This window comes from Myripristis murdjan, chromosome 18, assembly GCF_902150065.1.
Source record: "Myripristis murdjan chromosome 18, fMyrMur1.1, whole genome shotgun sequence".
Taxonomy (NCBI): Eukaryota; Metazoa; Chordata; class Actinopteri; order Holocentriformes; family Holocentridae; genus Myripristis; species Myripristis murdjan.
In genome coordinates, this window is record NC_043997.1 from 25,587,983 (window position 1) to 25,613,181 (window position 25,199).

General features: G+C 44.0%; 3 protein-coding genes and 1 pseudogene across 5 annotated transcripts in view; 3 read left to right on the forward strand and 1 right to left on the reverse strand.

Moving 5' to 3' along the window:
* The first annotated feature begins 982 nt into the window (after positions 1-982).
* Positions 983-6,842, forward strand: LOC115376515 (tubulin beta chain-like). 2 transcript variants are annotated; one of them, XM_030076149.1, is made up of 7 exons: positions 983-1,110; positions 1,321-1,429; positions 4,039-4,149; positions 4,348-4,592; positions 5,005-5,327; positions 5,446-5,790; positions 6,244-6,842. In XM_030076149.1, exons 1-7 carry the CDS (start codon positions 1,054-1,056, stop codon positions 6,386-6,388), a joined length of 1,335 nt encoding a protein of 444 aa, XP_029932009.1. In that variant the 5' UTR covers positions 983-1,053; the 3' UTR covers positions 6,389-6,842. The 2 variants fall into 2 exon arrangements, with proteins under 2 accessions (XP_029932009.1, XP_029932010.1); XM_030076150.1 differs by lacking the exon at positions 983-1,110 and adding an exon at positions 1,135-1,247.
* LOC115376283 (uncharacterized) lies at positions 6,777-9,905 on the forward strand (annotated as a pseudogene).
* A 1,807-nt stretch (positions 9,906-11,712) lies between these two features.
* On the reverse strand, positions 11,713-15,560 carry haus4 (HAUS augmin-like complex, subunit 4). The gene is made up of 9 exons (XM_030076213.1): positions 15,349-15,560; positions 15,001-15,140; positions 14,746-14,877; positions 14,224-14,364; positions 14,033-14,129; positions 13,744-13,889; positions 13,386-13,516; positions 12,924-12,992; positions 11,713-12,094 (listed from the first exon to the last, which is right to left on the reverse strand). Exons 1-9 carry the CDS (start codon positions 15,407-15,409, stop codon positions 11,908-11,910), a joined length of 1,104 nt encoding a protein of 367 aa, XP_029932073.1. The 5' UTR covers positions 15,410-15,560; the 3' UTR covers positions 11,713-11,907.
* A 3,132-nt stretch (positions 15,561-18,692) lies between these two features.
* Positions 18,693-25,199, forward strand: part of fxr2 (FMR1 autosomal homolog 2) — a 17,689-nt gene continuing 11,182 nt past the window's right edge. For both annotated transcript variants that reach the window (XM_030075912.1, XM_030075913.1), the window contains exons 1-3: positions 18,693-19,357; positions 22,392-22,444; positions 23,502-23,595. In XM_030075912.1, coding sequence (XP_029931772.1) covers positions 19,307-19,357; positions 22,392-22,444; positions 23,502-23,595 — 198 coding nt within the window. In that variant the 5' untranslated portion in view covers positions 18,693-19,306. The remainder of the gene's footprint in view (positions 19,358-22,391; positions 22,445-23,501; positions 23,596-25,199) is intronic.

The window sequence follows — 25,199 nt, forward strand, 5'->3', positions numbered from 1 at the left end:
GCACTGAGCTTCTGATCATAAAAAGTAGGCTCCCATATGCAAGAGACTTTGCTAGTCTGCTGAAAACACAGCCAAACATGTTTGAACTGTGACCATTTAGACTCTTTTTCACAGCAGCTATTTTGACATGAATTACTGGGGTATGTACAGGTGTTAATGATGACATTCATTTATGTATAACATGTGGAGAGTGGCTCACGAGAAAGGCTCTGCGACATTTGAATGGAATCAAACCTTAATTAATATCATGGTATTAATTAAGTAATACCCGTCCTTACCTTGCTATATCATGTCAAAATGCAGCTGCTGTCCCTCTAGCTCAAAATCATCTCCGACTGGCTGCTGAGACTAACTTCAATTGTTTAGGGCACATCGCCATCTAGTGGCATAGAGGTAGCACAGCAGCACATTGTCAACTCATTTCAGTCAAAGCTGTTCACTAGTTGTCTCGCTATTGTGGGCTGGATTCCAAAAATCTCTCGACAAAGTCAAAAAGGGAGGTCAACACACTGTCAAGATATCTCTATTATCTCTCTTAAAGCTCTCTCCTGAGGGCAGTTTTAGAGGGTAATCGTCTTTCAAGGGTTTTTTGAGGGACTCCACATCCTTGACCACATGCTGACAACGTGATAGGTGAGGTAGCAAGGACACATCGACATCGTTACAGCAGTAAATCATCCAAGAATTAAACACATTTCGTCAAAGGGTGTTTTTTAATTGAGAAAGTCTATGTAAAGTTAACGATGTGGATGATTTATTTGTCCCAACATTCACACACGCACACCAATTGCCGCCCCAGGTATAATGATGCCATATCTGTCACCACTGGCAACGGAGATCCCACCCCAAATAACTGTGTATGCCTGAGACTGTATCGGCCAATTAAATACAGGGATCACATGACTGATGTTTAGCTTAACCAATTGCGTTCATTGACCATTTGGGTTTGACAAAAGCCTACCGATCCAGGTTAGTCCGTTGTGGGAACGCAGGAGAGGGAGTAGTTTGGCCCTAGTTCAGTTGTTGTTCGCAAGTTATTCAATTTGGGGAAAAATGAGAGAAATTGTGCATCTACAGGCGGGTCAGTGTGGAAACCAAATTGGAGCGAAGGTTGGAATCACCTTGAGTAAAAAAATTGGACAGTTATTGGGGAAAAAAACGTTGGACAGGTTATCGACGTTTAACGACCGTTAACTCCGTCTTAGCCACAGAGCCAATGTTACCTTTGTCGTTAAGCTTTGCACAAGGTAAGCTGTCTAATGCCGGTTAGCCAACTACCCTAACTCAACACCTGTCCTTCATTCGCTGCCCTGTTTCTAGTTTTGGGAAGTGATAAGCGACGAACATGGCATCGACCCTACGGGAACCTACCAAGGAGACAACGAGCTGCAGTTGGAGAGAATCAGCGTCTATTTCAACGAGGCAACAGGTAAAGTTTCCAACCGTTACCAAGCCATAGTCATGACGTCCCTTCGCCCTACAGTATCCATAATGTAACCGTCCTTTACATTTGAACTTCTGGGTAATAGTGTCGTATGTTTCCTTGCTGTCTCTCAGTTTCCCTTGACTTGGTTTGGCAGGGTGGCTAACCCTTGTTTATCTCTGTGTGTACTTTCTCTAGACTCAAATCCATAACCCATACCTTTAATATACACCTGTAAAATTAGTGTGTTGTTGATGGTAGGACTGAGCGTCATCCTTCTGACACCCAGCAATTCATTTTTGTCCTCTGTGGGGGATATGAGTCTGAGACCTCTAATAATAGCGTTTTTCCACTATAGTGCCGTGCCGCGCCGTGCCGTGAAATTCACGGTTCCTTCGTGATTGGTCCGTTAGAATGTCAGTTAACCAGGCTGCTACAAACTGACAAGTGACAAGTGTCAACCATTAAACCTTCAGCCAGTAGGCTATTATTTACAAACATTAGTTTCTGGAGGGATTATGGAAGAAATTGATTTGCTTGCTGAGTTTTTTGTTGGGTTTTTCTGTTGTGTAGCCTAGTTTACATTTTTCTTACAAATGGAAATGGAAATGTGACCACTAAGCACAGATGGCAGAGCATCTGTGAAGACGATGATGATGGCTTCAGGCGGGTCGGCCGTGGCACCGGTCAGCGTCAGGTCGCCGACCGGCTGGCCCGCTTGACGCCGACCGGTGCCTCGGCCAGCCCACCTGCTGCCGGCCGGTGGCTTTTTTATTCAAACAAGATTTTGTCCATTTAAAAAAAAGTAGCAAAAACGTAATGTAGGCTAACAAATGTAGGCTAACAACTGACAGCTCCGGCTCGCTGACCGGCTGGCCCGCTTGACGCCGACTGGTGATAAAGAAAGGCGGGCCGGCCCGCCAACCGGTGCCGCGGCCGGCCCGCCTTTCTTTATCACCTAAGTTTCTACCCTGTTGTGGAAGAGAACAATTCTCAAGACAATGTTGGCTACAATCATCACAACTGGATTCTTCAAGATGAGGCATTCCATCCAGGCCCCCATCTTGATGTCTCTGATGAGAAGTGTTATGCACTCTGGAACGTGAGACCTCTCTTAAACAGAGTGCAACAAGGCTGCCCCAATCTGCCAAGGCCGGGGAAGGCCTGTGTAAATGAACCGATGATTCCCTTCACAGGCCAGTGTCCTGTACGACAGTTTGTGCCTTGGAAACCAAATCGCACAGGACTGAAAGTGTTTGTGCTTGCCAGTCCCAATGGTCTGGTGCTGGATTTTGAAGTTTACAAAGGCAAGAATACGTTCACTGACCAGCAGCTGGGAATCGGAGGGTACGCAGTCGCACGGATGGCACAGTCTCTTCCAAGAGGAATACACCTGTACTTTGACAGGTATTTCACCTCTATCAAAGCACTGGATATGTTGAAAGCAAATGGTCTCCTGGGACCAGTGACCATTATGAAGAATAGAATCATTGCACTGTGCATGTCAAAGATGTCAGATGACACCAAGCTACAAAAACAGAGGAAGAGACCACTAAGTCTCTTGGAGACCAGAGGAGAGGATGCAGTATTTTGACTTAAAGCTTCTGCTGGCTGAAGAGATGATTAGTCAGGCACAGGGAGGTCAACAGGCTGACAAGGTGGCCAGTGATGATGATGAGAAGAGCACTGATGATGAAGAGTGCATTCCAACAAAGAAGAGGAGGCCTGTTGAACAGCAGCCCAGTGGCAGTGTGAAAAAATATGGGGCACTCCATTTGCCAACAATGGAGTAGGCAGCACATGTGTCACGGTGCAGAAGGGAAGGATGCAAAGGGAAAACATTTGTCAAAAATTTGTCACATGTTGCATCAAATGCAACATGATTTTGTGTGTTTCAAGAACAAAATGCTGCTTCCTGTTGTTGGGTGACTATCAAGAATGCAGTTTTATCAAAACGCTCCACTATGAGATGTTAGTTCTATGATGTTTCAGTGTACACGTGTTTCCTTCATATAACTCTCTTCATCTTCTGTAATGTTCATGAAATGAAAAGAAATCCACACAAAAATGAATAAAATATCATTATATTGTGTTTTACATTCTGTGATCAACCAAGATCTGATATCTGCTACAAGGGATGGATGATAAAATTAAAAAAAAAATGTTGCAACATGTTTCTTTCAATCACAGTACTTAAATATCTAGAAAAAAACTATTTTCTTCTGGGTCTTATATTGTTATCATATTGTTATCTGGATATGAACATGCAAGATATTAATATATCCAAAGGCAACGATATGGACAATATCAAATTTAGGGTTCGGGATAGCCTTACACACTGATTGGTCTGTTCTGATCAATAAAATACTTTGTGAAGTAACTGAACTTTCTGTGGGTATTTGGTCTGTTTTTTGAAGATTGTGTAATTTTCACTGCTGCTACACTTTATAAGTATTAACCCATAGTCATATTATATCGCTATTGAGATATTTGAAATAAATGTCGAGGGCATGAAATTTTGTTCATATTGTGCAGCCCGTGTTGATGAGTGTAAATTATTTCATATATCCTCCTTTCTGTAATTTTTTTCTATCCCTGTGTTTTTGCATAACCAGGTGGCAAGTATGTTCCTCGAGCTGTGCTGGTGGACCTGGAGCCAGGCACCATGGACTCTGTCAGGTCTGGTCCCTTTGGGCAGGTGTTCAGACCAGACAACTTTGTCTTTGGTGAGAATTTTAATGTGGTCCTTCATCTGCACCAGGCTGATAATACTAGAAGATTGTGATACAGGGTTCTGAACAAAATAAGCAATGTATTTTCATTCATTAGAGGCAATCTGTCCAAGTAGTGTTTCAAGTCAAATAAGAGTTGGGATGTTTTCATGTGATAGCAGTGATAAATTTCTGTGTTAATGTGTTCTACAGGTCAGAGCGGAGCAGGTAACAATTGGGCTAAGGGCCACTACACCGAGGGAGCCGAGCTGGTGGACTCGGTAATGGATGTGGTGAGGAAAGAGGCAGAGAACTGTGACTGCCTGCAGGGCTTCCAGCTCACACATTCTCTGGGCGGAGGCACTGGCTCGGGGATGGGCACCCTGCTCATCAGCAAAATCCGAGAGGAATATCCCGACAGGATCATGAACACCTTCAGTGTGGTGCCCTCACCTAAGGTACAAGAGCACAGATCCATCAAGGTGTTAGATGCCCGTGCAGTGCCTTGCAAAAATATTAAACCCCCTTCACTTGTTCCTTTTTTTGTTGAACACTCACATTATTTCATTTGTTATTTTCATATATTTTCTTGTTATTTTTTTAAATTTGGTGTTACCTCTAAGAAACGTGACTAGCTAGCTAGTTGGATTAGCCAGAGACTCAGTGATATTTAGGGTGTGCATGGGATATATGGTTGATAAATTGGTGTCATTAGAATGCAACTTTTGAATTTAAAATACAGATCTGTCCTTTTCTGTCACCGTAACCCTAGCATTCCAGTCATCAGCCGTCTCCCAACTCCACCTTCCTTCCTCTTGTTTTCTCTACTCCATCTTATCCCCTTTGTCTCTCCCCCTCCTGCTCCTCCAGGTATCAGACACAGTGGTGGAGCCCTACAACGCCACGCTGTCTGTCCACCAGCTGGTGGAAAACACGGACGAGACCTTCTGCATCGATAATGAGGCCCTGTACGACATCTGCTTCCGCACGCTCAAACTCATCACGCCCGCCTACGCTGACCTCAACCACCTTGTCTCGGCCACCATGAGCGGTGTGACCACCTGCCTGCGTTTCCCCGGCCAGCTTAATGCTGATCTGAGGAAACTGACCGTCAACATGGTGCCTTTCCCAAGGCTGCATTTCTTTATGCCAGGCTTTGCCCCCCTGACAAGCCGTGGCAGCCAGCAGTACAGGTACTGAGGCTGGAGCAGGAGGTTATTTGACTTTTTGGTAGTTTGATCATATGATTAGCTATTTGTCCAAAAAATAATTTCTATTCCTCAGATTCACACTTGTGTTTTCATTTTCCAGAGCACTGACAGTGCCCGAACTCACTCAACAGATGTTTGATGCCAAGAACATGATGGCAGCCTGCAACCCGCGCCATGGCCGCTACCTCACCGTTGCCGCCGTCTTCCGCGGCCACATGTCCATGAAGGAGGTGGAGGAGCAGATGTTGAACATGCAGAACAAGAACAGCAGCTACTTTGTAGAGTGGATCCCTAACAACGTGAAGACAGCCGTGTGTGACATCCCACCTCGTGGCCTTAAGATGGCTGCCACCTTCATCGGCAACAGCACAGCCATCCAGGAGCTGATCAGGCGCATCTCCGAGCAGTTCACCGCCATGTTCCGCCGCAAGGCCTTCCTCCACTGGTATGTAGTGACCTGGAGATCATACTGTGATCCACCTGTGGACAGTGAACTCATTCATCTCACTTCACACTGCAAAATCCAACTCTTAGTTCATTCCATGGTATTTCACCCAAAGACATGTTCAGATAGTTTAGAACGTCTTGGTTCAGTTTATAGATGACTATTCTGCATCCAGTAATTATCTTTCAAATTATACACAGGGTAGTAGTATTTCCACCTGAGGAGTGATTCTGTTTTAATATGAATGAAGCTGTTCTATATTTTTCCTTTCACACTCATCATGTTATTGTTCTTGTTGATTATGCACTGTAGTGTCTTGTAAGCCCATGCGGGCTGGGCACCAAAAGGTGCCCAGCCTGACACTTGAAAATAAATTACTACTACTACTATTGTTTTAACCATAGTTTTGCAACACGTTTTATTGCTAAATCACTGTCCTTGACCTTGTTTCAGGTACACAGCCGAGGGCATGGATGAGATGGAGTTCACTGAGGCCGAGAGCAACATGAATGACCTGGTATCTGAATACCAGCAGTACCAAGATGCCACCACTGAGGAAGAGGGAGAGTTTGAGGAGGAAGGAGAGGACATGGTCTAGTCTCATTTATCTGTTCAGGCGACCTAATAAAATTTTATCTGATCACTATGTATAATTTTAAGATGCAAAGAATTGTCTAGGATTAACCAAACATGTTAACACAAACGTACTTGTTACTGACAGTTCAGAAATTTGGATGGTTTTAATCAACTGAATGTTTGTGATTGTCCTATATGGTGTTCACTCCAAAACGATTTCATCTCTAAATTTGCTTTTTTTTTTCCTACTCAGCCCCAGCCAAACCCATGATAAAAAAAACTTGAGTGTAAAAAGGTGTCATGAGAAATTGCTTTTTCCATTCAAGACAGACTTCTAAAACAACAAATTGACAACTTTTATTAAGGACGGGAGAAGAAATGCAATCAAAATATTGAATTGTTTTTCAGCAATGGGCTTGGTTATCCACAGTCCTTTAAAATGACTGTCATTTTCTGTCATTTTCAATGAGCTAAAATGTCCCATTTTAAAATGGAGCTTTTGTTGTCCAATTGTATTCCAGCTGTGGTTTCTGTTGGCAGCGTGAAACAGACTACACATCGTCTTTCAAATCATGGGTGTGTTATTTGGCTCACTGTGCAAGACATGAAAAATGCCTGGTAACTGGCTCAGCGCATGGGGTGAACACTGAAGGAGCAGCTGGATTTCAGATTTTGAGTGTCACCAAATGCTCATAGATAAAAGAAAGCTTGTATAAAAATCAACCTCAAAGCCCCACCTTGGCAGCCAAGTTAACGAGTAAATACAGTCCACCAGCAAGAGCCTATTCCGTCGATTCTGCTGTAGAGGCTGCTATGTAAGCTGACTGTGCATCACATCTGAAGAGGCCATCTGGCAGAATTCTTGATATATCCAATACACTTACCCTTCCACACTTATTAACCAGGCAAGTTGACTAAGGCCTCACACAAAGACAATTAAGCTGCTATAAATCCTTTTTACCTAGACACATGGTATATAGCATATAGCATGTAGTGTCAATAAGTGACCAGAATAAGGAAAGGGAGCAGAAACCTAAACAGAGGTTCGTTCATATTTGTTTTACTGGTGTGGGAGCCCAGCTGGTCAGAGGTTCAGGAGGTGGTGAAGGGAGCCAGAACAGCATCAGCCCCAGGCCCCAGTGGTGTTCCGTACACTGTGTACAAGCGCTGCCCGCAACTCCTTCGCCACCTTTGGAAAATCTTGAGGGTTATCTGGCGCAGGGGAAAAGTTGCAGACCAATGGAGGTGTGCTGAGGGCGTGTGGATCCCCAAGGAAGAGAACTCCAAGAACATCAGTCAGTTTAGAACTATCTCGCTGCTAAGTGTCGAAGGCAAGATTTTCTTTAGCATCTTGTCACGACGACTAACGGAGTTCCTTCTGAAGAACAACTACATCGACACCTCTGTCCAGAAGGGAGGGATCCCGGGAGTGCCCGGTTGTTTGGAACATACTGGAGTGGTGACACAACTCATCAGGGAGGCACGTGAAGGGAAAGGCGATCTTACCGTACTATGGCTGGATCTTGCCAATGCGTACGGTTCCATACCTCACAAGCTTGTTGAGCTCGCCCTTCAACGACATCATGTTCCCAGCAAAGTCACAGACCTTATTCTGGATTATTACAATGATTTCAGACTAAGAGTCACTGCTGGGTCAGGCACCTCGGACTGGCACCGGCTTGAAAAAGGAATAATAACAGGCTGCACCATCTCAGTCATCCTTTTTGCTCTTGCAATGAACATGCTAGTCAAGTCAGCAGAGGTAGAGTGCAGAGGTCCCTTGATGAAATCAGGAGTGCGCCAGCCCCCAGTAAGAGCCTTCATGGACGACCTGACGGTCACCACCACATCTGTCCCGGGCAGTAGATGGATTCTCCAAGGCCTAGAGAAGCTCATCACCTGGGCAAGGATGAGCTTTAAACCGGTGAAATCAAGGTCTCTAGTGCTCAAGAGGGGAAAAGTAGTGGACAGGTTCCGCTTCTCACTGGCTGGAGTCACCATTCCATCTATCACAGAGCAGCCAGTCAAGAGCCTTGGTAAGTACTTTGACTGCAGCCTAAAAGATGCTGCTTCCATCAAGGAAACCAGCAAAGATCTCGAGGCCTGGCTGAGTCGGGTTGATAAATCAGGTCTGCCAGGGAGGTTCAAGGCCTGGATTTACCAGCATTCCATCTTGCCCCGGATCCTGTGGCCTCTGCTGGTGTACACAGTACCCATTACAACAGTCGAGGCCATGGAGAGGAAGATCAGCAGCTACCTGCGTAGATGGCTTGGTCTACCACGCAGTCTGAGCAGCTCTGCACTGTATGGCACCAGCAACATCCTGCAGCTCCCAATCAGCGGCCTCGCTGAAGAGTTCATGGTGTCCAGAACACGAGAAGTGTTGCAGTACAGGGAATCCAGAGATCCAAAGGTGGCATTGGCTGGAATCCAGGTGCGAACAGGCAGGAAATGGAGGGCAGACAAGGCTCTGGAGGTGGCCGAGTCCCGACTGAAGCAGAAAGCACTGGTGGGGTCTGTAGCCACAGGGCGTGCAGGCATTGGCTACTTCCCAACAACCAGGGTTGACAAGGCCAAAGGCAAAGAGCGGTAACATCTCGTTCAGGAGGAAGTGCGGGCAGGTGTGGAGGAAGTGCGAGCCAGCAGGATGGTAGGAATGGGGCAGCAAGGAGCATGGTCTAAATGGGAGAATGTTCTGCAGCGTAAGATCACCTGGGCTAACATCTGGAAAGCAGACTTCCACCGCATTAGGTTTTGCGTCCAGGCCGTTTATGACGTCCTACCAAGTCCAGCCAACCTCCATGCCTGGGGCAAAATTGATACACCGTCCTGTCCCCAGTGTTCAGGACGGGGATCCCTGGAACACCTCCTCAGCAGCTGCCCAAAAGCCCTTGGAGACGGGCGCTATCGCTGGCGCCACGACCAGGTGCTTAGGGCAGTTGCCGACAGCATAGCTACTGCCATTAATAACATCAAGGGCCACGATAAGCCGAAAACCATCACGTTCCACAGAGCTGGAGAGAAGCCCATTACACAACCACGGGCAAAGGCCGGTCTCCTCACCTCCGCCACAGACTGGCAACTGGAAGTGGATCTTGGCAAACAGCTAAAGTTCCCAGCCAGGATAACACCAACACAGCTTCGACCAGATATGATCATTGTGTCAGATTCCACCAAGCAGTTGATCATTCTGGAGCTCACAGTGCCCTGGGAAGAGCGGATGCACGTGGCCAATGAGAGGAAGCGTGCTAAGTACCAGGAGCTGGTGGAAGAGTGTAGGAGGCAAGGCTGGAGAACTCGCTGTGAGCCTCTGGAGGTGGGCTGCCGAGGATTTGCAGGGCAGTCACTCTGCAAAGTGTTCATGATGTTGGGCCTCACTGGGGAGGCTAAGAGGAAGGCCATCAGATCTGCAACTGAAGCCGCAGAGAAAGCCACAAGGTGGCTATGGATCAAGAGGGCAGAGCCGTGGGCAAATGCTGCTGGGACACAGGCTGGGGTCTGATCAACCCTGGTCGGGTCGCCTGGGCGAGGGTGTATGATGTTGAAAGACCCGAAACACCCAATGACCCCAGGTTACAGCACTGATGATGTGTCCCAGCGCATCCGTAGGATGTATCTTACACCTGTGTGTGTTGGCCTTTCCATGTTCACTGGCAGATCATAGATGACTTTTGTTTACAATACTGAGAACCATACAATAGCCAGTGGGGATGCAGGGTCATAACATATCTTGGCTGAATATCTTAGGAATATTCTAGTGATACCAAAAGAGATAAAATGCCACAGAGCATCAATATATTAAATATAAACTCACCGTGAGTAAGAGTTATTTTTCTTTCAAGGGGAATAATTGTTGTTCCCATCGACTAACAGCTGGCTTTCCAGGTGTTTCTTCTCCTCAGTGAGGGCGTCCTCACTTCACTTTGAGGACCGTGATCCTCTCACTGATGTCCTTTTCCATGACCTCCAACTTTAGGATGAGGATTGCTGCCTCAGAACTGGCTGCACCTGTGGTGTTCATGGCCTTCTTGATGACTGCTTCCTTAAGCTCCTCCACCTCTCAGAGAAGGGCTTCCCTCTCCTCCTCAAAGGCCTTGATCACGGAGGTCCACTGTGATACAACACAGAGAGCTCTCTAGCTCAAGCTGGAGCTCTTCAGTGCTTTTCTCTGCATGCTGCCTCTTCTGACAGAGAGGATGTTCCTCATCCTCCTCAATGGCATTCACCTTCACAGCTGTTCCATCACATCCAGATATGACATCCTTTACTGCCTTTGCAAACTCTGGTATAGCTTTTTTATGAAGGTGCATGTGGTCATAAAGATCATCTCTGGAAATAGGTGTAGGTGTGTATGTGTGAGTTTACACCACATTAAAGTGTCACTCAAAAACAAAAGCCTAAATTTTGCTAAAAATTTGAGTGAGACATCAACTGTTAAACATGCCACATTTCACTAATCTATTGCCTAGATTTTTGATTAATTCTTTGCTGAAAGATGCTCTTCAGACTTCTAAATCTTTAATGAGACCATTAATAGGCCATTGATATATTTATGTGGAAAAAATACATTTGTTAAATGTTGTAGGTACCATGACTGGTCATTTTCAATATGATCAGAAATGTTCAAGTAAAGCAAGATTGAAAGAACATACTGTAGTACAGAACTCAGTTGTATGTGGGGTAGCCATCATTCAAAATAATGAATGAGTATACTGCCATCTGGTGGAGGAGAGTGGAAACTGCAGCCAAATAGCACTTGAATAACTAAGAACTACTGCTAGTATGTAATTTTTAAAAAATGGATTAAGTCTTTGACACAGTTGGAATTTACAAATACAGATATAGGAGAGGTGTTCTAAAAGGACAAAAAAAAAAAAAAACATCAATCTGTGAGTATTACTGATCACATATGCTGAATTTTTACTTAGGTTGTGCCAAGGAGCACCAAGAAAAGAAATGTATTATAACAGCAATGTCCACTACAAAGAAGCATTACATAGGGTTGCAACGATTAGTCGAATAATCCATTAAATGCCAACTCGCCGCCTATTTTGATTGTCAATTAATCATTGAGTCATTTTTTTTAAGAGGAAAATTCTGATTCCAGCCTCTCAAATGTGAATATTCTCTGGTTTCTTTAGTCCTCTGCAACAGTAAACTAAATACCTTTGGGTTCATGACTGTTGTTTGGGACAAAACAAGACATCTGAGGAGGTCATCAATTGTGATCAACATTTTTCACCATTTTCTGACATTTTATGGACAAACTAATAGATTAACCGAGAAAATAATCATAGGATTGATTAAAATTAGTCGCAACTCTACATTGAATGGATCCACCTTGTCTCATAAAGCATATTTATTGAGAAGTGAATTAAATAACAAGCTCATCAAGTTATGCGTAGCAAAGGAAACTTTCAGCAAGCAGGCTAACCAGCTACATTATAAAGTTACCAAATGTCAAAAATCCTGCAGATTCTTGAAGTAGCAAATGTCCAAAATACATCAAGAGATGGTGAGCGGGGATCTCAGGTTTGATTTTTACTTGTCAGTGTGTTGGGTGAATTCCTTTAGCGCCCATTTCTTCATGTCAATCTCCCGCCGTAGTCTGCAGTACTCCTCTGCCAGGGCCTCAAACTCCTTGCCCAAGATCTCAAAGGAGGCCAGTTTGACCTCCACAGACTGCTTCTCCAGCTGACAGGCCTTCAGCTCCGACTCCAGCATATCCCTGCAGAGGAGGTACAACACGGGGGGGAGCCAAAGTGAGAATGCTGGGTTTTACATGATAACACTTTTTAGTAAAGTAGTACGTGGTTTTAGAAAACTGAATGAAGAGGGATTCGACTCAGGGTATCTGCAGGCTGATACAAATTACATTTGAGACATTAAAAGGCTTTTTAGTGCCATTCAGAATGAAATTTAAAACCAATATCACAATGACAAAAACTGCAAGACATAGGAAACACACCAATTACTTGTATGCACAGTTGGACAAATTTGTCCCAGAGTTTACGGAAACTGAATAAGCTTTAATTCCAATTGTGCCAAGCCTGAAAGACTTCTTGCATGGTTTGAAATGGGTGTTGGGTGTTGGTTGTTGTTGGTGGTGGTGGTTCCACTTATTCCAGCCTGTGTGACACTACATGACGGTGAATCCAAAATCTCCCAATCTTTTCTTTCACATGCAACATAATAACACTAAAACTTGTCTGAGGTGTGTTATTTGAACAAAGCTGAAATTACACAGATCTGCAGGCCGCCGTGTGATTGGGCAGAGAAAGAGTCAGATGGCTCAAATGATCATGACAGTAACACATAATGGCAGTGGACAAACAGGCTTGGCATTAGTAGGCCAAGGTTCAGTTTCCACAAGCATCTGCATAGAAGACTTTAGTGAGAAATGCTGTCCATTATCTATCAGTGGGTTCCTCTTCAACAAGGCTAACCCTAAGACTGAATTACTCCAGTAGAGCTACTCAGCACTGAATAGTCCTCAGCTATGAGCATGAAGAGAGGGTGAATGAGTTAGAAAAGGAAAAACTTTAGTAAATGCTTGCCTTATTTTTCTATGAGCAGATATTGTGTCGGCTGTGTACGTGTCCAGCTGAATCTCCGCCATCTCAGTCCTTGGAGGGAGAAAGAAGAAAACGTGACTAGAAATGGCAACAAGGAAAATATTCACACTTACAAAGCATTTGTGTTAAAGCCTAGAAATTACCATGATTGTTTTCCATACGTGTCTACATTTCCCAGACCTGTGTAGGAACTGTGTGGTAAAAGTGCTCATTTGCTGTGGAGTTATGAGACATCTCTTCACAAGTCAAGATGATGGCCTAAAAAGTACATTTTCTATCCTAATTTATTCAAACCTGATGTTTCCAGTTTCAAGATGCCATTTGCTGCTTGTCGTTTTGCTGATCTAGAAATCTGTTTGTTGTATTGTTGCACTTCTTAAAGTCTCCCCAGATAAGATTTTAAATGCATTTATAAGACAGACACATCAACTGAAAAGTCCCTACCTGATCTTCTGCAAGACTAATTCACATTTGCCTTCGAAGTACTCCAACTTCTTCCTGTCCAAGTCTGTCTGGATCTTCAGCCTGTGGTCCAGGATGAGAGACTGGAGGAGCTGAATACATTTAGTCAGCTCCTTGACGGGGAAAAGCAACAGTATTTGTTAAAAAACAAAACAAAAAATAAATTGATTAATAAAATGAACTTACCAACCAGTTTTATTCTAAGTGCAGAATCACCATGCAGCATTGTCCCAGTTTACAAATAAAAATACATATGACAAAACCTGAACTCATTCCCTCAGTGCAAAAGTAACCAGTCATGATAATATTCACACTGACAAAAAGGACAAAGAGCACTTACGGAGAGGTAGAGCTGGGTCTGTCTTTGCAGAAGAACTGTGTTTTCTCTGCAAATCTCCTTCAGACTCTCTGCTTTTTTCTTCTCGCTGTCCATCTGGCCAGACAAGTGAGACAACTTGATGTTCTTCAGACCTTCACTCTCGTTCTCTAGGAAAATTTTTTTTATTTATTTATTTATTTTTTTAAATACTTGCACATTAATAAAGTAACATGAAAGATGTAAGTCATATATACTAAGTGAGCAATAAGGTAGAGTAGGTTTTTATAAATCAACATAAAAGTTTAGTTACCCCACTGAGGTTCATAGTAGGACAGAAGGCTGAAACACTTTTTCTTGAGATGTTTCTCCAGCTCTCTTGGTAGACTCTGCTTCATTCTTTGCACATTCTGGTAAAGATGAACACAGCATATGTATTAGATATACACACAAATCCGAATTACAACTTTAAGATGCAGGTGACTGTAGTTTCATATAACCTACCTTCTCTGAAGGCATGAGCTCCATCACCTGCTGGGGACTCAGCCCCAGTACAGAGGGCTGCTCTTGGCTGGTGCTGCCGCTGGGATCCAGCTGCCTGACACTCTGAGCCACCAGCAGACACTGCTCCACCGTCTCATACAGCTACAAACACAACCACACGCCACTGATACGCTGACACAGCCACTGGTGTGTCAATGCCAAATTATGCCTGTCGTCTCTTTCTTATAGATGCAATACAGATGTTTATGAGACTCTAGCTACAAATCACACTGATGTTTTTCAGTGTAATTTCTTTTCTCCATTTATGTTTTGTTTTCATATCCTGAAACTCTGGTTTTATTCATTTCTATACATGTCCTCTCTTTTACTATTTTATGATTTAAAGAGTTCAACAGTTATCCAGTGTCTAATAAAGTCAAAGATAGTTTATCAGCAGATTAATCAGCTTTCTCCTGCCCCAAACTATCATTACTATATCAGTCTTTAACAATGCACTATCGGTGGACGTCTAGTTCAGTGTACCATGTTCTGGTCAGGGGGCAGGGTGGCACGCTGCCTCCTGATGTGGTGGTCCTGGATCATCTCCTGCAGAGATCTGTGGAGGCTCTCTGCACGCAGCCAGCGCTGTTTCTGGGTTTTTAGCTTCTGCTCCGCCTAGAGAAAAGCAGCCATTCCGTCACCTTCACAGCACCAAAGCAGTTCTGTGTATAGCAGATGTGGAATTGGGGTGGGGTGGGGTGGGGTGGGGGAGTTTTGAGCACGGTGTATGCGGTTAACCTTGTCCAGCTGTGTTTTCAGAGGGACAGTGAGGCCGGTGGGGTCCACATGCTGGGACAGGGTGGCCAGCAGCTTGCAGAGCTGGGGGTTCTGGATCAGATCTTCTTCTGTCAAGTCGCACAGCGGGAAAGCGGCCAGAACTATATGGGAGGACGACACACAATCCGCTTATTGTCAATGCTCTGGCAAAATCACTTTCAGAAGATTAAGAGCAGCGCGTAACACTGCCTGTGGCTCAGGAAAAGTTATTAAATATAAGTAATTATTCGAATTATGACAACAGACAAAGTATGTTTACGCTTCACATTTAAGCAGCTAGCAGACTAGCAAAACAAACGTTGGTCTTACCCTGCTGATGCAAATTGTCTCCCCTCCCGAGCGTACTCGTAGATTCATGACCAACCGACATTATTATTTAAATTTACGTTGTTTTTTAAAAGGGAAAAAACGTAGCCGGTGTGTGTTTCTCTCGTGCTTCCTAAGAATAAACAACTTTTTCATGAAGTCTGTCTTGATTCAGCTCAGCGACTTCCTGAATCAAGTCGCGCGCGTCTGCAGTTTGTGCTCTGATTGGCCATTTGATACACGCAAGCTGCTCGACCAGAGAGGGGGAAAAACAAAGAGGAGTCACTCCTCCTCTATTTTGGGATACAAAAACAAAACAAAAAAAAAAAAAACGCTGCTGTGCAAATCAAACGGACTAGTGTTTACGTAAATGTTAGCGAGACAGTTTCAAATATCTTTTGTGGGAGGAAAAAAGGTTTAGTCTGATCCAATCTCTCAAATTTTTCTCACTACATTTCTCACTCCCCATTTTCAATAGGCAGTTACAATGGGCTGCAGCATCATTAGGCAGCCATAGCAAAATAAATCAATTAATAAATAAAAAATAATTAATTATGCAGCACGTCATTAGCCTAGCTCCATCAAAGTGAAAAAATAAACATTACAGCAACTCCAGAGCTTAACTCCAGAGTTAATTTGTGCCGGACCTTCTTATACCTTCAGCTGTATACGGATCACTGCAATAGACAGAAGAATAAATGTGTTCAGTTATAGTTTCACCTTCTAACTTCTCTCAAAATGACTTTTTTTTATTCATGTGGATTTATGATGTACAGTGTGATACCTAATTGATCCCGAGGGACAAATTTTCTCAGATATTTACCAATACACAGGATACACCAATTCAGGCTTAATAACTCTGAACATCTCATAATCAATGACAATAAGAATGCTAATGGGGCACTGACCTTGCTAGTGTACATCAGCCTGAATGAGCCATTCAGAAACTGTAAACTCAAATAATAGACGTACCAACGTAAAACAATTACACAAAGAATTGGGCTATGACTTCTTACCTCTGCTGCCATCATTACGGTATCATATGATGCATTAACTCTCATCCAACTCATGAGATGGAGTTACACTTTTTTGGTAAATATGGAAAGTAGTCACATACAGCTGCTAAGCACAGTTTATAATGCACATATTCATGTATTAACTGTAAAATTACCACCATAACACTGTCACCAGCATTCATAATTATTGATGATCATGGAAGCACTGTTCTGCCTTTGACACCCTAGACAAAAACAGTATTTGGCCACCCCAAACCACAAGGGGACAAATAAGAGACCAGTGTCAAGGGTACAAAAACTGCACCTTAGAGGGTCCTGCTGCTGTGCCCCTAAAGGTACAATCATGCGCTTTATTTTCTGAGAGTGTGCATTGTTAGCCGTAGTTGCTTTCATGCCACCTTGCGGTTTCCATCAGCAGCGCCTTCCAAAATGCTGAAGGGATCACACTAAATCACCTGTAAATTCAGTCTACTCTCAAATCCAGATTATTAAAATAAGTGCTCCCTTAGTCATCTGAGCTCTGGGACGGGGTTTAAACTCAGGGACCTATTCAGAGTCTAAATTTATAGTTCAAGAAATGCTTCTCTTGGGGACTAACATTAATTACAGGGACATTTAACAGCAACAATAATGCACAACATAAATCACCTTTGTCTTGAATGGGAGCTGTACACAATTACCGACCATAAAACTAATCGCATATTGAAACCAGGCAAATTTCTTCAGGAACACGTTGGATACAATGGACTTTTTGGAGCATCAGTAACATCCTCAGCCTTTTTGTTTTCATAGAAATATGCAGAGGCACGTGGATTTTGAGCACAGGATCAAGATTTTTAATCTGACTGGAAACTGATTATTAAAGGTAAACGATCAAATAAAGGAAAGAGTTGATTTATAGGTCTTTATATTAGTCACCACACTCTTTCCTGTGTGTATTTGATCTGGGGGTTCCTCTGTGTGAACATTACACAATCCTGAGCGTGCACTGTGTGGCGGCCCCCCTCGTGACCTCTGACCTATCCTGTGTGCTCCTCACAGCTGTTTCCTCACAACAGGCCCTGCCTATATCGGGACTTCTTAGCGCTTCATTACTGCTGCTTTTATAACAGCACCCTTGCCTAACTTTGCTCACAGAGATCGGGCTATAAAAACTCACTCAGTTCATCAGTATTTCTGTATTTCCGTGCTATATCCAGTCGGGAGAGTACTGTACTGTTACTTCGCTGAATTTTTAGTTAAGTAGAAGTATAGTAAGTAAAATGATCACTATATTAGATGTGATTTTTTTCCCCCATGCAGTTATAGAAGGAGGCGAGTACATGCTTCAAACTACATTGATTTAAAGGTGCATTTTGCAAAATAGATAGAAACTGGTAAATAAGCACATAATCTGATGGTTGAGGCTACATCGTCATGTCACTGATTAGTTTGCTCTTTTCCAGTTGACTCTACATGGTCTTTGCTTCCATCGACCATCTGCAATTTTTCATGGTGAACCTTTTATTGGAAATTTGGAAATGACAAAAAGTAGAGCCAACAAAGAAGAACCAGGTTCCTCTTATCATCTTACGTACAAGACTCAAGCACAAATGTAAAAATAGGTTAATATAAGTAAATTAAGTAAAAGTAACCGTAAAAGCTAAAAAAAAAAAAAAAAAAAAAAAAATACTCAAAAGAAGCACATGTATACAAAAAAGCTACAACACACTTCCACCTATGGCTATATCCCACTATCAGCCAGCACTGTGGGCCAAGATCATGAGCAAGAATGAAATTTCAGACCTAGATCTTCTCAGGTTTAATGCCTCAGCTCCACTCATTACGAGTTCTCTGTAGGTCAGCGTGACCAAAGACACACACACACACACACACACACACACACACACACACACACACACACACACACACACACCTGTCTTTTTTTGTATTTTTACACAACTACCAACACAAGGTGTGATGTAACTTTTCTATGGGTCATAATATAGTAACTTTCTCCGAGCCGCGACAGCTGAAGCGCAGTTCACACAGCGGCTGGTGGTGTCATATTGATCCTCACTCATCAATGAGTGGGCAAAATTGGACATGGGAGCCAGTTAATTTCAGTAACAATATAACTGACAGAGCACAAACCCAATGGATTGTGTTAGGATGCGATTCCTGTTATTTCGTTGGATACGCTGAAGGACCAGCCCTTATTTACTGAACCAATCATCGAGCAGAGAGAGTTGATTGTCGAGGTTGTAGTCCAATGATAGGCCGAGTTTTTCCGTTGGGCGGATCTTTTTCCACGGAGGGGTGGGGTCTTCATGATCATTCAGTCCTTCTCTGATTCACTCTATCAGCGTGCGTTTGAGGGGACTAGTGGTTGGAGTAAGGAGTTGCCGGGCAGTAGTGCACCACAAAAGCTTTTTTGGGAAGGAAGCTTCGCCGCAAACTGCACCACAGAGAAAAGAAACGACCCCCGGCGACGACTCTCTTGAAATTAATAAACACGACGACTGCGCCCGCACGCACAGTCAACAAACGCAGCCGAGCTAACCAGCTAGCATCCCTTGCAAACTGACGGGATCAAGGTGTTGATAGCTAGCCTAGCTAATTATCCACCAGCTAGTAGCATCATTAGCTCGCTTTTCCTCCTCGCGCACGTCGAATCTTGACCGTTGACCGGGGAGGTGCCGCGAGCCGCATCCTACATTTTTATCCAAACAGACGGGAGCTTCGCAACGGAGTGCTGGAGACAGCGTCTGCGTCGCATTAGCTGATACCATCACACCCATCTCCCCAACCCCTTCACCTCTGCCCCTCTCCCTCCACCCGAAACACTGGAAATCCACAAGCGACCGGAGAGCGGCGACGGGCCAGCAAAGCTGGGGGTGGTACCGGACTCACACGGAGTCGTAGCGGCTTCAGACAAGCTCAGCCGTGGGGATCTACCGACAATTATGGACGGGCTGGCCGTGGAAGTTCGCGGCTCGAATGGGGCCTTCTACAAGGTAACCTGCTTAGAGAAAACGATGTCTGTATAAACATCGTTGTTTGCGGCCCGGTTCAAACTTTTGACTCAAACAGAACTGCTGTGTTTTGTTCCTCTAACAGCCAGCGGTAGCTCGCCATCAACTTGGCTAATGTTAGCTTGGGCTGGTCCTGACAAATCAGATTGGATTGCGTTCCAGTGTGGCTGGCCATTGTGGGCTGGGTAGCTAGCTCCAGTTAGCTATAGAGCTAGGTAACATTACACTTGTCATCACCACGCATGGCCTGTGTTTGGTCGGTTTTCAGCAAATGTCAGTGTAATTTCGGGCAAACCGATAGGAAACGAATTCCCATAGTTTCCAAAAAGGTACACAATGATAAGCAATGTTTTCTTGCTTTGTTTTTGGAGTATGTGGTGCAAGCTATTTAAAACAAAAGCTCGCCAGCGAATCAGACAGCTGTTGTCTACTTCTTGCGTGAAAGTATGATAGGATGGCATATTTTAAACCAGCATATTTCAGACCAGCCAGTCATTTAGCTATGCCTCACAATTTACTGAATTGGTGCGACTCAATCTCATAGCCCGTTTTCAGAGCCCTGACAGAGGAAGCCCTAGCTGATCTTTTTCTCTTTCAATTATGTTTCGTTTACAGGAGAAATTGGCCATTGTGTTTCATATCGGGTCACATGACATCCAGTCATCATCGTTCCTGTGTCATAGTTTGTTTTCAAACAACACATAATAATCACAACTCTATGCCTTCACATGAAATTGTATACATTAATTCTCTTCAAAGATGGGGTTTCTTTAGGCTGTCAAACATACAGATTTACATACATTTCATTATGTTATGCTTGTAGGTGAAATAATTTTTTCTGTAGCTTAAAAGAAAATACTGATGCCCTCTTTCTTAGCTAAAGAGGACGCAGGCCTGCTAGGGATAGACACGTGATCCTCCTCACTATGTCCCTGCTTCATTTACTCTCAACTTTTGTGCCATCTCTTCTTTTTTTATTTCTAGCAAGCCTGTTTTTCTCCTTGTGCTCTTTGTCTCCTCTCTGTCCTCGGGCTTGCATTAGGTCAACTGGCTATCTACTTTGACCACATGGTGGTTTAGAGAAGAGCCTATATTTACACTCTTCATGCCGCCTCACCTGTCGTTATGTTTTACTGGGTGACAGTTTTCTCTGGCATGAATGGACATTTTCCACTCATCCCTGTTACGTCCATTATCTCACGACTGTCCGCTTATGGTTGAGATAGATACTTGACTGTGTTAATGACATTCTAAATGTCATGTTCCAGGGGATCTGTTGTTACTGATGGGTGGCTCGGGGGGAACAAGAGCTTTGCTCCTTTTCCCTGGTATGATGTTTTATAGATAACGGGAATTTCACTTTTGATGTGCACCTTGATTAACTTTGCATCACTCACTCAGTTTTGTTTCCTTTTAGCTATGAATCAGAAATGGTAAAGTGGCCCACCGTCCTGTTAATACACAGTTTCTTTTGCAGGGAAAGACTTATTAGAGACCAATCAGAGACTTGATCAGTTTTAAACTCATTTTTGTTTCATAGCCTTTTGCAGGATGTTATAAATGGACAATGACCCGATTCTTGCCACTTTCTTTAGAGGCAGACCCTACGAATGCTTTTATAATTATTGTCTGCTTGTGTGGTCAGGGGAAGCGATAAAGCTACCATGCAGGTTTGTGAGTCAGGTAGGCTCATGAACCTGGCTCCTCTCGTCTCGGCCATACTGCTGATCCCCACATGGACCTGTGTGTAGCTGCTGGCCTGGAGATGGAGTGATGTCATTACAAGGCCGCCAGTGACCCCTCTCTGCCCGCACCAGTCATGTCATGCCAAAAGGAGGGCTTGCCTACCCTTTGACCTGCTAGTACTCAGGAAGCGACACTTTTCCTGACATAACACGACCATGCAGCTGTCTCCTAACGTGAGCTCTGGAAACTGGAGGATGGGTCCATTTTCAGTCAAGCCCCCTGCTTTTCGCTTTGTAGGAGACTGGCCGGTTGGCTGGCTCACAGTGCCACAGGGACACTCTAGTGAGAGTGACAGAGGCAATGCCAATTTGGTGTGTTTTGGCCATCCAGTGTTGCCTTCAGAGTCACAGTTACTCATTGATAATCAAAGTTGGACAGCGACTGGACTGTAATTCATAGAAATCCCAGTGCTGTGATGTGTAAAAGGAGCACACACACACACACACACTGGCCCCTTCTACTGGCTGAAACTGTAGCCAGTTCTTCCAGTGAAAAGGAGGAGCCTTTCCAGCAGGTGAAACACTCTCCCCTATCATGCTTGCGCCTGTGCCTGACTGCCTGACCTCTCCGTCCCATATATGGCAGTGTCACACTGAGAGGCATGCCACACCCACCACCATCGTTCCCCTTGCCTCCATCCCCCATCGCTCATTGCTTGGGGGTGTCAGTGACGTTTATGGCACGGGTTTGTGGAGGGTCATGATGGACGAGGAGCACATTTAGGTAGGCTCTCTCGTAACAGTGGTAGATCATGATCTGTCCGTATAGGCCGGGCCAAGTGAGCTCTCACTTTCCCCTATGGTGCTCACATGCCCTCATGCACACATGTCTCGTGTAAACTATCCCAAGAAGTCTCTCAATTAACAAACGCACGCAGAGCGAGCTCAAACATCTTTAGTGTGTGTGTGTGTGTGTGTGTGTGTGTGTGTGTGTGTGTGTGTGTGTGTGTGTGTGTGTGTGAGAGAGAGAGCGAGCGAGAGATTTCCAGGCTGTCTGTGCTGTCAGGGGGAGTCAGAGCCTTCCTCGTCACTTTCTCGAGCACAGAATTCTCAGCCAGAGAAATGTGTCAGTGATGTGATGTCTTGGCTTCCAAAATGGCCTAGATGCTCTTTTTCAGCTACATTCACAGCATTTGTCTAGCACGGCTCGCGAGCCAGCTGTCTGCTTGTTTAGATACACAATCAAAGGCGCCCAACCCCACCCCTCATCGCCCCCACTCTCACTCGTGCATTCATGGGAATAACATTGTTCCTTTCTGTTTTTCTTATAGGGTTACATCAAGGATGTCCACGAGGACTCCCTCACAATAGTATTCGAAAACAAGTAAGTTTGCTGAGAACTCCTGTCTGTTTACCTTTCCAGCATGTCCACAGTGTGATAAATAATCTTTACTAGGGCAGATGAAGATTAAGCCATAGTTATGCTGAGTCCTCCAGCCCATTGGCCCAGTCCTGTCTCTACCATTCAAAATCCCCCTTTCACCACCTGTGCTAGGCGTGCAGCTGTCCACACAAGTCTTTAACAGTTTTTTACCTCCTGCTCTGTCCCCTCATCCTGTCCTACTAGCATGCTTTCCCTATACTCCTACCCCCTCACAGCCCTGATCCCAAACCCTGTCCCTGTTTTATCTACTTGGCTCAGACTGTGGAGCTGGGTGTCCCTAAAAATAGTCCTCAGAGGTATGCAGGCTAGGGCGGGGGTGGCAGGACAGTGGCCCCTGTCATTCTTGGGATGGGCCCTACCTCTTTTTCATCTTCTCCCTGTGCTCCACCTACTTCCTCTGTGCTTGAGCACATGGAGGTGTAAGAGTAGCTGGTTGTGTAAGATACTGCATGAATGAATGAAGCACCTGTTTTTTTAGGGGGGTGGGGGGTGTTGAAAATTTGTAGGCTCTTGAATAACATATGGAATTCACTCAAGTGAGCTTGAGAGATTTCAGAATAAATACCAACTTTGAATCAACATATTGGTGGAGATAATTTTATGCTATTGTGTTTGCTGTGTAAAAACCCACTTTCATGCTTGGAGGTCATTTACTGAACTTTAAAGCACTCTGGAGAGCTGTTTTTTAGATGCTGTTTGTAAAAGGACATTTGACCACAGGTATAGAATCACACAGTGCATAGAATCAATCCTGTGAACGTCCTCATTAAACCTAAAGAACTATTTAATTTTCGGACTGACTTTTCATGCTGTGTGTTGATGTGCTTGGTAACATTACGCAGGCAGCACATCCTCATCACTCCAGCCCAAAATGTGACGAGAGAGAAAACGAGCTTGATACAGACTGCTTGCATTATCTTACAGGTTTCAATTTAGTTAGGTTTGTTTGTTGATGAGCTAACAGTTTGTGTTTCCTCCCTGCGCCGTCTTGCTAAAGCTGGCAGCCAGAGAGACAGCTGCCCTTCAGTGATGTGCGGCTGCCTCCTCCAGCTGACTATCACAAGGACATTGGTGAGGGAGAGGAAGTGGAGGTAAGGCCTATCACCGTGCACCTCACTCAGCCACCATAACATCCAACTCAGGTCCCAGTGACCTCATATCCTCAAGCCCTCATCTCTGCACCCTTCATCCCAAATGAATTGTGGGATCTAACATGCAAAGGATCACATTTTCTATGATTGACTTTTCCAGGGTGTTTGGGGGTCTTAAGTCCAAATAGTCATATAGTCCAAATAATCATGTAATCAAAATTTAACGGATAGGCTTGGCACTTTTCAGCCATTGCCATATTAAAATGTTGATACCCATCCTTTTCATTCATACATAGCACCACCTTACTGCTGTGTTTAGTGATAAGAAATGAGAAATTCTGTTGCAGCTTTTCCCTAGCTCTTAACATAGTCAATCAGAGCACTCGTTTTGCCACACCTCAAAAACCATTATAAATGCAACTCACAGCACAATCAAGAAAGTCTTGAAAGTCTTGTACACCCAAGAAATGGTTGCAAACGGTGGCTTCTAACATGTTTTGTTTAGCAGTTACCACAATACAAATGCCTTGTATACAGCTAAACTGCTGTAAACATGACAATGCTGCCTTCACTTGAACAAGAAACTCAGAATTTCAGGTTTGTACATTTCTGACCAGTGACACCATGGCGCTCCCAGTGTCAACCTGGGATTAATGATTGCTCACAAGAAGAAAAAACGCTGAATTTTCCCCCACAGAGAATACCAAAGGAAAAAAAGCATCCATCTTTCCTGAGTTGACACCTTGAACGCCCTGTTGCTGACACATTGTGAGTTAAAGTGAATGCAGCATAAGCCGAGTTAGCAGCAGATCAGTGTGGACGTATATTGTAGATCCAAAATAAAACTTGTTAGAAAGCACTGTTTGCAACCATTTTTGGGGGGACAATTGCAAGACGTATTTGACTGTGCTGCGAGTTCGCTGTATATTTAGAATAGTTTCTGAGGCCCAAAACGAGTACACTTTTGCATTTGACAGGAAGCTGCAGCAGAATGGTAAATTTCTTGTCACTTAAGCTAGCAATTAGGCTGCTATGTGTAGTCATAGATCAGGGATATAAACATTTTAATATGGTTTGAGTTGAAAAATACCAAACCTACCCTTTGAGCTCTATGAACATACACTAAAATAGTGAAAAAAATATAGTTAGTTGGGGTGTTGTTTTTTCACTATGTGATGACAAGTTTGACCAGTTTTACAGCAGTGTATATCCATTCTTAGAGTAATACACAATGGAGTTAGAAGTAGTACATCATATCTGCTTTGATTATTTATATATCTATATCTATATATATATATACACTACTCACAAAAAGTTAGGGATATTTGGCTTTTGGGTGAAATTTATGGAAAATATGAAATGTTCACGCTACAGTGATATTGTATCATGAAAGTAGGGCATTTAAGTAGAAGCATACACTGGTGATTTCCTCATCTCAAACAGTTTCTTGAAACAAAAGCCAACAACAGTGGTGGGTATACCACAACAAAAAATGGCAGTGTCAATAACTTGTCATGTGCCCTTGAGCATCAAGTACAGCTTGACAACGACGTCTCATGCTGTTCACAAGTCGACTTATTGTCTGCTGAGGCATGGCATCCCAC

Excerpts from the sequence above, each read along its gene's own strand:
- haus4 (XM_030076213.1), bottom strand. The coding sequence starts at position 15,409 with ATGTCGGTTGGTCATGAATCTACGAGTACGCTCGGGAGGGGAGACAAT. Across the intron at positions 15,141-15,348 it reads AGACAATTTGCATCAGCAGG|TTCTGGCCGCTTTCCCGCTG; the intron begins GTAAGACCAACG and ends CCTCCCATATAG. Across the intron at positions 14,878-15,000 it reads TGAAAACACAGCTGGACAAG|GCGGAGCAGAAGCTAAAAAC; the intron begins GTTAACCGCATA and ends GCTTTTCTCTAG.
- LOC115376515 (XM_030076149.1), top strand. The coding sequence starts at position 1,054 with ATGAGAGAAATTGTGCATCTACAGGCGGGTCAGTGTGGAAACCAAATT. Across the intron at positions 5,328-5,445 it reads CGTGGCAGCCAGCAGTACAG|AGCACTGACAGTGCCCGAAC; the intron begins GTACTGAGGCTG and ends TTCATTTTCCAG. Across the intron at positions 5,791-6,243 it reads CGCAAGGCCTTCCTCCACTG|GTACACAGCCGAGGGCATGG; the intron begins GTATGTAGTGAC and ends ACCTTGTTTCAG.